We start from the raw sequence: 10,880 nt of genomic DNA, 5'->3' as shown, positions 1-10,880 counted from the left end.
CCAGGTCTGAGAAGAATGATGTTGGTAACTTAATGGGTATTGCATTGAATGTGTAGATTGCCTTTGGTAGGATGTACATTTTAACAATGTTGATTCTTCCTATCCATGAGCATGGATATCTTTCCATTTGTTTGTGTCTTCTTGGATTTCTTTGGAGTTCTCATTGTAAAGATCTTTCACTTCTCTGGTTTGGAAGATGCCAAGGTATTTCATTTTTTTGTGGCTATTATGAATGGGATTGTGCTTTAATTTGGGTCTCTGCCTGTGTGTTGTTGGTGTAGGGATATGTAACTGTCTTTTTCTAACTTACTTTGTACCCCAAGACTTTGTCAAAGTTCTTTATCAGTGCAAGCAGGTTTTTGACAGATTGTCTTGGATTTTCAAGTTATAGAATCATATCATCAGCAAACAGGGATAGCTTGACTTCCTCTTTTCCTATTCAGATACCCCAGATTTCCGTCTCTTATCTAATTGCCCTAGTTACGACTTCCAACTCAATGTTGAACAAGAAGGGTGAGAGTCCATAGCCTTGTGTTGTTTCAGTTTTTAGCGGAAATGTTTCCCATTTCTGTCCATTTAGCAATATGTTAGCTGTGGGTTTACCGTAGATGGCACTTACTATTTTGAGGTATATTCTTTCTATACCTAGGTGTTTGAGGGTTTTTATCAAGAAGGGATTTTATTAAAAGCTTTTTCTGCATCTAATGGTACAATCATGTGGTTCTTGTTTTTACATCTGTTTAATGATGTTTGTAGTCTTGCAAATGTCAAACCAGCCCTGCATCCTGGGGATGAAGCCTACTTGGCCATGGTGGATGATTTTTGAGATGTGTTTTTGGATCTGATTTGCTAGAATCTTGTTGAGGATTTTTCCATCTATGTTCATAAGGGATATTGGCCTGTAGTTCTCTTTTTTTGTTGGATCTTTACCCAGTTTGGGTATCGTGTGATGTTAGCTTCATAAAATGACTTGGGTAGAATTCCATCTTTCTCAATTGTCTGAAATACTTTCAATAGGTTTGGTATCAGCTCCTCCTTGTAACATTTTGTAGAACTCTTAATTTTTTCCTCAAATTCCTACTATTCGTTTATCTTTTTATTTATTTTTTTATTAATCAATATTTTTTATTATGGTGTTGTGGGGTACAGTTAAGGGTTAGGTATACAAGTGCGTTTCATTCCGTTTATCATTTTTGTATCACAATTACCACCTAATTTACCCTGGTTTGTAGCTGAGAGGAACTAAATGACTCAATATTTACACATTTTCAAACTTAGCATTCAGAGTACCTAGCCTCTTACCAGCTATCTAGAACTCTCAAAACTGTTGCTTTTCTGAAGTTAAAGATAAGATATAATTTGGTCAACTAGGACTTACAAATCTTTTTCTCTCTAAAACAAACATTTCCTTTTCCTATACTTCAAGATCTTGTACTACAGTCAATGTCAGTGGTATTGAATGATTACAAACAATTGTGAACTGCAGTTTGTGTCCAGAGTTCTGCTGTTTGAGAGGCAGAGGGCAGGAGGGTATTAGAAAGAGGAATGTTAGAATGCCTCTTCTAGATCAGAAAACCAGCAGAAGCCAAGAGTTAAGGGACTTCCCTTCTTGGTATAAGCTGCCGAAACCTTCTGTTTTGGCTATTAATGATACATTTCAGGGAAATATAAGGAAATGCAATATGCCCTTAAATAGCTTACAACCTACTTAAACAAAAGGAAAATAAAAAGTTTAAAATTATAAATAATTAATGCCATGAAGTTATGTATTAGAAAGAAATTAAATCAAAAAAAGAAAGAAATTAAATCTATGATCAATTTCCTATAGATATTCAGAGGAGGAAGAGATTGGGCTTGAGCTTTTACCAAACTTATAGCTGGACTGGTTTGAAATTTTTAAAGATGAATAATGTTTAGACAGGTAGAGATAGGGTGAAGGGTAAGTAACAATGGAGCTCTGTTGCCTAGGACAGTGTTTTACCCATATGGAGCTGATAGTCCTAACATTTTATATCTCAGATTCCTTCAACATTTGGTATTATATTTCAATAAATCCTTGGGGGGAAAACTTTTTAGAAAACATCTTGAAAGATATGATCATCTCAATTTCATAGAATTGAAAAGACAGTAATACTATTAGGAGAAGAATGTGAGGAAGGCAAAATATATAAGCCCATTACTTTTTCATAATAATGTTCTACTTAGAGGACATATAAAAATTGTAAAAGAGGCTTTAAATGCAGGACAGCACATTGAAACAAGAGTAAGAAATTAACAGAATGCAAGAGTAAGAAATTAACAGAACCCAAAACATTATCATTGACCATAAACTTAACATTTTCAAATATTCAAATAAATATTTCTCTAGAGAAGAAATTTGTTTGACAAGTTTGACCACAGGGATTAGTGGCTGCAAACTAGAAATTGGTATGAGTTGCTTCTACTCAAATTGTTATTTGAACTTGTAGAAGTTTTGTGTCAGTGCAAATATAATAAGCCAAAATGCAATGTGGTAAGAGACAGAATTAGCAATGCTTTGGTTGTCTCCCTATTGAGTTTGGTTACAATTATTAATTTATTTGTTTATTTTAGAGGCAGGATTTCACTCTGTTGCCCAGGCAGGAGTGCAGTGGCTTGATTATAGCTTACTGCAATTTCCAACTCCTGGGCTCAAGTGATTATCAGTCTCAGCCTCTCAAGTAGCTAGGGCTATCAGCACACGCCACCACACCCAGTAAATTTATTATTATTTCTTTATTTTTTGTAGAGACAGGTTGCCCAGGCTGGTCTCAAACTCCTAGCCTCAAGCAATCCTCCTGCCTTGGCCTCCCATAATTATTTTAATAATTTAATAAGTTTTGATTTAAGTGAAATAGCATTTTATTTTTAAAATTTATTTTATGCGGGTTCGAGACCCGCCTGGGCAGCGAGACCTCATCTCTACAATAAATAAAAAAATCAGCCGGGCGTAGTAGTGCATGCCTGTAATTCTGGCTACATGGAAGGCTGAGGCGGAAGGATTGCCGGAGCCCAGCGGGTCGAGGCTGCAGTGGCCGGGAACGGCCACTGCACTCCAGTCTGGGTGACAGAGTGAGACTCCAACTCAAAAAAAAAAAAAATTATTTTATTTTAAAGATGTAGGGTACAATTCAGGATTAGGTATATAAATGATCATCATACAGGTAAAGCTTGGGCCCCCTTTGGTCCCCACTTTTCCTGGTTTGAGATCAAGTACCCTTATTAATGTTATGTGCCTCCCTCCCTCCCTGGCAGTTTCTGGCTACTGCCAGTCCCTTTCTTATAGTATTATGGTCACTGTTCAGGGTCCGCTTATGAGTGAGAACATATGGTACTCAGCTCTTTGGTGAAATAACATTTCAAGCTCATATATCTTTGTTTTTTTGTTTTTCTTTTTTTTTCTTTTCAAACTCATTGCCTTACCTGAACTTATATGGTCATTTAGCACAAACTTAACTCCAAGTGTATGGTTAGTGCCAGCTCCATATCAATGAATCAGTTGACAGAGTTTTGTAATTAATCATTCAAGGTAACATACAGTAAGGGGGGAAGTAGCCTTTCATGGGTAAACATTAGTTACTCATTTCTATACTATAGAGGTAGTCAATTATTTCCTTTTTAGAATTCATCTTGTGATTTGAACCAACTTCCTAGGAAAGGAAGTTCTTCCTTCTGTCCTCAAAATTGGCTTTATTTTCAAGTTAGATATACTTTTTTCTGATCCCTTCTTTGCTTCCTGTCTTATTTTCTCCTAAGAAAGACTAGAACAGTATTTCTATTTGGCCATGAACACGTTTGAGTGACAAAGCTTCTCCTCAGAAAAATGTGTATTATGACAAAACTGCATGAACTTTCAGAGAGTTCATGGACTCCCTGAAGTACATGCATGTATTCAGAAGGGATCTGTGAACTCTTAAGACTTCTTGCCCCAGTGCATGGCCAACCTTCACAGTCTGGCTGGGTAGGCTATTCCCTCATTACAGAAACTAGAAATACCAGGGAAAGAGTTTACTCAAAGCAGTATAAGTAGAGTGATCTCAGTGTTTCTGTTCCATGGTCATGAGCCATTTCCTTACCCATTCACTGTGTCTGCGAATCTCTAAACCTGGCTGAACAAGAGAGCTACTTACTTAGGCTTTGGAATCCTGTTTATTTGCACACTTACCCACACCCTCCCTCTCAGCAAGGTAAAAGAGCTTTGAAGTGCATGTGACTTGTGTCAATGAGTTCTCTCACTCTAAATTTAGTCTAGATTGAATATTTTGCACTAGGGATTACTTCAGCAACTAGCTAATGCTCATCACTGTTATTATAGGGAGGCAGCTCAAAGAATGTCGTCTAAAGTTCAGCAGCAGGAATACAGCTGTAGTGACCCTCCACATTGGTTTGGCTATGATTTTGAAGGCAAGCCTATTGCAGAGTGTGATGATGTAATACCACCTAAAGACAGCTTAGAATTGACAATGAAAGGGACAGCATACAGTAGTGAAGAGCATGCAGTATGACCTTCAGCCTCAAGCAGGAAGAAGAAAAAAATCTAGAACTCAGCGACTTATCTTCATTTGATGCAAGTATTTTTACTAGCTGGATCTCAATGTAAACAAACAACAAATCATCTTCTGATTCTTATTCCTAGTACAAATGTTTCTAAATACATCATTAGTTCTTCTGTCTAAACAATCATGATTAAAAAAAAGAAGCCAAATCAAGTACCGCTTAATGTAAAATTTCTGCCTAAATTTAACTTAATCAAACCAGTAGTGTTGATGAGATTATAAAATCTAAAATATGAGACAACTCTGAGAGATGTGATTTTTTTTTGACAAGGAGTGTAGAAGTTGCTTTTCAGAAAGGAAAAAGAAATCAGAGATGGCCACATAAGTCAAAGTAAGAATTTGAGCCAGGGTGATTCCTTCAAGTGTCTGTGAAACTGTTTTATAAAGAACATAGACATATTTTCAAAGGAAACAGGGCTTTCTTGTGAGTTCCAGACATTTAACAACAAAAGAGAACTAACTACATGCCAATCAAACCTGGATTTATCTCAACATTTAACTTAACAGTGAGAGGCAAATTAAATAGGAATGAGAACCATATGAATAGAAAAGATGTCCCTTCAATGTCTCAGAAAGATCTCTTTAATCAAATTTGCACCATGGAGGAACTTTTAAATGATGCTATGCCAGAAAAGATGCTCCCTCAATTTTATGCTAGAAGGTATTGATTATTATTTTCTTACCTACATATTAATTTTAATAAGCTTTCATCTAGGGATTTTACCATTATTTGATATATAACACTGATGTTGACAGAATCCAAAGAAAGTACAACTGTTTTTAACTGCCACAAACAAGCTGTGTCAGTAATATTACATCAGTCTTTTAACCTTTCTATTTCCTAAATTACTTATCTGTTACATGGGGTTAATTCATCTTTTTGTAACCCACAAGTTTAAAATAAGGATAAAACTTAAAGAATATGAAAGTTATTTTGAAAATCTTTTAAAGGGCTATACAAAAATATTATTATAGGTACTCTGTATTAGCTAAATACTTTTAATAACTTTCCCCGCCCCAAGTTGATTTTTAAAGTTTTTGAAATAAGGTAGTATCACTTAGCTGTGGGAAGGTTCCAGGGAATAGACACACAGGCAGGGGAATCATTTGAGTAGAAAGTTTTAAGACCTGAGTCAACTTACGATGACTGTTCTAAGAGTAGAATTTTTAAACTAAATTTGGAGATTTCTGGCAGCTGCATTAAAGTTGGTTTCAGAAGTCTGACCTCTAAGTGCTTCATACACACAACTGGAGAGACCTATAAAAGAGGCAACTGCTTTCTGAAAGAAATAACACCTGCAGTGGGAAGACCAGGGTAAGAAACACATCCTGTTGTGTTCTCTAGAAACCGAGCAGATTGCTTCATTATCAGAACTTGCTCCAAAGCTCTTTGAAAAACATCCTCTTTTAAACAAGGAGAGGAAAGACATTTATTCATTCTAGGGAGGAAACATCTACAGCTACAACAATAAAAGAAAAGGGGTAGGTGCTACAAAAAGTAAGTTATGAAAGGAGACCAAGAAGTAAAGTGGACAGGCAGAGAAATCTCCAAGTTTACTATAGGATTCAAATATGTACAATTCCATCAATAATTTTATATATAGTTGACTGCTGTTATGCTTATGAACTTTCTGACTGTGGTTGGCTAATTTCATCAATGTTATTTATTAATGAAAGTATTTCTATAATTGCATGAGGGTGAAAAAATATGATAAAAATTGCCTCATTGCCTCACAGTTTCCTCTACTTAATAGCATAACACACACCACAACCATATCAAATATACCGACATGTATCTTTCAAACTTCTACACATTATGTTTTCATGAAGGATGGATTAAAAGAAGACTTTGAGATATGCTACAAAGATGGCTTTTTGTTTCATGAATAAGAAGTTAAAAACAGAACTCTAAATAAATGGAATATTAACAAAAATTAGATTATTGTAAATCACAATATTTGGAAAGGTCTGCTAAAATCTTTAAAATAAAATAAAGCAAAAAAATAAAAACATACCTTTGCAAAAAAAAAAGTAAGCTTCATTTAAAAAAAGAATTGATTTATCATACTAATAAAAAATATAATCCAACAGATAGGTCTATTCAATGTTGTATAATTTAAATGTTCCAGGAATACAGACAAGTAAGGTTTGAAAGAAATGGAATTCATAAAGTAACTTTATAAAGTACACCATTATAAAAGTGAAAATCTATCTTCATACATCAGGCTGAATGTTTCTTCTCTCCTAACAAGATATGTCTTAAATTACACAAAAGATTATTAAGAATCAGTAGCAACTGCTTCACATATACGTGTTTTATTCACAGCTTAAATTTACATTGATGCCATAAGGGTACTAAGCAGAAAACCTGTCACATGAGAGCTATAACATAGAGAAGTCTAAGATAAGTGCCTGCCATGGCTGATGCTTTTGTATAATCTCCTCCCTTTGAGTGGAGGGGGAAACCATGAATAGGATGAGATAACATTCCCATAATTATGTTACATTATATGGTGAAACAAAGATAATGGTGGGCCTGACCCAATCAAGTAAGCCCTTAAGAAGCAGAGATTTCTCCAGCTGCTTGCAGAAGCAGTCAGATAGTCAAACATGAGGACTCAATGCATCACAGCTGACTGGAAGATGCAGGGAGCCACATGAGAAGGCATGTGGGGTAGCATCCAGAAGCTTAAGAGTGATTGCTGACAGTCAGCAAAAAAATGGAGACCTCAGTCACACCCAGTCACAAGGAACTGGATTTTGTCAATAATCTAAATGAATTTAGAAGCAGATTTCTTCCCAGATCCTCCAGATGAGAACTCAGCCTAGCCGAAGCCTTGGCTCCAGCCTTGCTATACCCTGAACAGAGAACCTAGCTATGCTGGACTCTTCACCTACAGAATCGTGGGCTCACAAGTAGGTATTATTTTATGCTGGTAAATGTGTGGCAATTTATTACAGAACAATAGAAAATGAATGGCTAAGTATAAATTCTGAAAAAGCCCCCCCAAAATTATTCACCAATATTCATTCTCAATTTGTTGTTTTCCCATTCATATGAGCAGTCTTTCCATTTGTATAGTAGTAGATCTGCCAATCATCGGTAAAAATCCTAAGTACAATTCAAGCCAGGTTTAGTTCTGTAGTTTCAGGGACTGAAACCAGCTTTGCCTTCTAAAACTTACAGTGCCTTTTGGGGCATCAGCCTTAATCCATTTTTCATTTTTGCTTGCTTGATTCATGAGTCCTGAAACACAAATTTGCATGAGGTTATATCAAGAGTAATATTTGACCACATAGATCCTAACAACACATCTCTAAGACTGTAAAACACCTTAGAACTCCAAAAATCTTAGTAAAGATAGTCTGAATTGGGAAAGAGTTACAGAGAGGTTACCCGGGTTTGCTCCCCTCCTTTCATTTTCTCAGAACAACTCTGAGAGGGAGGCTACTCTGTTTTTTATTTGTACAGGAAGCATATCCCTTATCCAAAATGTTTGGAACCAAAATCATTTCAGACTTAAGATTTTTTTGAATTGTGGAATATTTGCAGAGTACAAACCAGTTGAGTATCCCTAATCCAAAAATCTGAAATCCGAAATACTCCAACGAGCATTTCCTTTGAGCATCATGTTGGCACTCAAAAAGTTTCAGATTTGGGATTTTTGGATTAGGGATACTCATCTATATTATTATTTTTTTTAATGCAGGTTTTTAAAAGAGCTTTATTGAAGTATAACTGATGAAATAAACTACATGTATTTAAAGTATGCAACGTAATAGATTTCAAATGTATGTAAAAATCTGTGAGACCAGCTCCTCAATCAAGATAGTGAACCTACGTATCACTCCCCAAAGTTTCTTGACACCCCGCTGTAGTCTCTCCCTCACACCCTTCCCTGTCTGTTGCCCTCTAACCTCCACTCCCAGCAATCACTGATCTTCATGTCTTTATGGATTAGTTCCATTTCCTAAAGTTTATACAAATAGAATCATACCATATATACTCTATTTTTTAATGTTTTCCTTAATTTTTAATGTTTCCTAAAAAACTCAATCTTGTTGAAGTTCATCCACACTGTACAATGTGTCAGATAGTATCCTCATAAGCGTGCCAAGTAGTACTTGGCTGAATGCTCCTACTTGTTCTCTGCAGACCCCCTCTGTGTAGCATCCTCCTCTGTGGTACTTTCTCTTGTGAATTCCGGGCAACCCTGGTCTCCCCAGAAGCTCAGCTGGTCTCTGGCTGTGTTATCCCCCCTGCAAGTCCTGCAGCCTGGAAATTCTTCAAAGTTACTTGTTTCCCAGCTCTATTCTAGTTCTGTTTTCTCTATTAGTCAAGGTAATTAAGGTATTATATTTCCCCTGAAGCTTCAATCAAATCTGAACTGCAGAGTTGTGAATACGCTATTGCAATTCATCATAAACACTTTCCTTGTCAAATCCAAGCACATCAGTTAGAGAATGATCCTCATCTTCAGTAGTTTCCTTCGTTAGTATCCTATGATACTCTCAGCTTAAACAAAAGGTGCTTTGTGCCATCGATCTCCTTTATTTGAAGCCATATCTTGTCTTTCTTTGTCCTGGAGCTCACTGCATCTTTCCCAGAACACAGCTGAGTATTCCTCTGCAGTTTTTTCTTTTTCTTTTGCTGTATTTTCAATGTCCTCACAACCCTACTTCTCATTAGCTTTGATAAACTGGTTACATTTTCTTACTCCAGTTGGCAAATCCCTGTGTTTGAAACTTCTCTTTTTCATGTAACTCTTCATCAATAAGGGGTTCAGTTTTGTCATTTTTTTTTGAGCCAGGGTCTCACTCTGTTGCCCAGGCTGGAGTGCCGTGGCATGATCACAGCTCACCACAGCCTCAATCTCCTGGGCTCAGAAGGTGATCCTTCCACATCAGCCTCCCCAAAAGCTGGGACTACAGGCATGTGCCACCACACTTGGCCAATTTTTTGGTTTCTTTGTAGAGGCAGGATCTCACTATGTTGCCTAGGCTGGTCTCGAACTCCTGGGCTCAAGCAATCCTCCCGCCTCAGCCTCCCAAAGTGCTAAGATTACAGACATGAGCCACCATGCCTGACCTAGCATTTTTGTTTGTTTTTTATGCCTGTACTGCATTTGGTAAGTCAGGATTTTGAGGCACCTTGCACCCAATAGTTTTTCTATAATAATTTCTTTTTCTAGCAATTCAATACATGTGAAGAACAAGAAATCCTAAACTTTTTGTTGTTGTTCCAACTTTTTCCTTTTTTATATATTTTAGCACCAATAATAAAGCATCAATAATAGCAAGGCTTTTCTAAATATCTCAGATTTCTTCCTTAGTATATTATTCATCATCACCCCAACCAGGTGTTTCTCACTTTGGAGTGGGAAACCTGTCTACTCACAGCCTTTTACAGCAGTAGAGGTCAAATAGTGTTACTGCTCCTAACAAAACGAACAAACAAGCAACTGCAGCTTAGAGGTGATACTCAATAGGCAGGAAAATTTATACAATTCCACTTAGGTTGTTGAAAATAGTTTTCTCTATCTTACCAGTAAGTAATTTTCTAAAAGTTTTTTGTACTTTGGCCTGAATCTGTGAAGGTTCTATTTTAATTTGTAAAGTTTATAAATTCCTCCCTATAAAAGTTTAAAAACATACGTTGGGACTTGGGGTTCCAGAAATCTTGTTTCTTATTTATTTCCCTTTGCCAATGAAAATCAGACAATGTTTCTTTGACCAGGAAATGGGAAAATGACTATCCTGTCCCTATGCAGTGTGGCTCCAATTAAGTGGGAGGAAAGGCTTTCTGGGGGCATGTGTTTAACTCTAATTTGCACTCTAAAACCTTGCCCAAATCTACTGAAACATATGACTCTCCATGTTCTTTTTATTTAACACAAAATGCAGCTGATCTAATCAGCACTAGCTATCAGCAAAGATAGGGCTCCAGGGAGTAATTTGCAGAATGTAATTCTCTTGTTTAAAAATAAGATTAAAAAGCTTCTTGGTAAGGTGAGCTTCTTCTTGCCTCCCTCCTCACTCCCACTCCCACTCCTAATCCCATAACAGTCTTTGTTTATTTACATTTGGTTCAGAGGCATATTTCTGCTGCTGCCTTACTAACAGCAGATTCAACTTCAATGCCTCAGGGTTGGAGGATTCTTTTTCATATTACAAACACTACAGACCACCCACTATGGGAAGTGCCTTGCTAAGTATTTTAGGAAGGTTCAAAAGATGTTAAAAGACATGCCACACAATGCCCTCACAAAGCATACCAGCTGACTAGGACAATACCTGCACTTATGA

At 36.6% G+C, this 10,880-nt stretch overlaps 2 protein-coding genes across 4 annotated transcripts in view; one reads left to right on the top strand and one right to left on the bottom strand.

Moving 5' to 3' along the window:
* FBXL13 (F-box and leucine rich repeat protein 13) overlaps positions 1 to 4,630 on the top strand; it is a 280,181-nt gene extending 275,551 nt beyond the window's left edge. The window contains exon 19 of one of the 2 annotated variants that reach the window (XM_008055123.1): positions 4,334 to 4,630. In XM_008055123.1, coding sequence (XP_008053314.1) covers positions 4,334 to 4,523 — 190 coding nt within the window. In that variant the 3' untranslated portion in view covers positions 4,524 to 4,630. The remainder of the gene's footprint in view (positions 1 to 4,333) is intronic. The other variant, XM_008055121.2, reaches the window with a different exon arrangement.
* A 2,238-nt stretch (positions 4,631 to 6,868) lies between these two features.
* FAM185A (family with sequence similarity 185 member A) overlaps positions 6,869 to 10,880 on the bottom strand; it is a 68,098-nt gene continuing 64,086 nt past the window's right edge. For both annotated transcript variants that reach the window (XM_008055117.2, XM_008055119.2), the window contains one exon: positions 6,869 to 7,821. In XM_008055117.2, the coding sequence (XP_008053308.1) occupies positions 7,709 to 7,821 (113 nt within the window). In that variant the 3' untranslated portion in view covers positions 6,869 to 7,708. The remainder of the gene's footprint in view (positions 7,822 to 10,880) is intronic.

The sequence above is a fragment of the Carlito syrichta genome, unplaced genomic scaffold (assembly GCF_000164805.1).
Source record: "Carlito syrichta isolate Samal-C Ts95f unplaced genomic scaffold, Tarsius_syrichta-2.0.1 Scaffold301691, whole genome shotgun sequence".
Lineage (NCBI taxonomy): Eukaryota > Metazoa > Chordata > Mammalia > Primates > Tarsiidae > Carlito > Carlito syrichta.
Note: the sequence above shows the minus strand (reverse complement) of the source record. Positions and strands in the feature narration are given on the sequence as shown.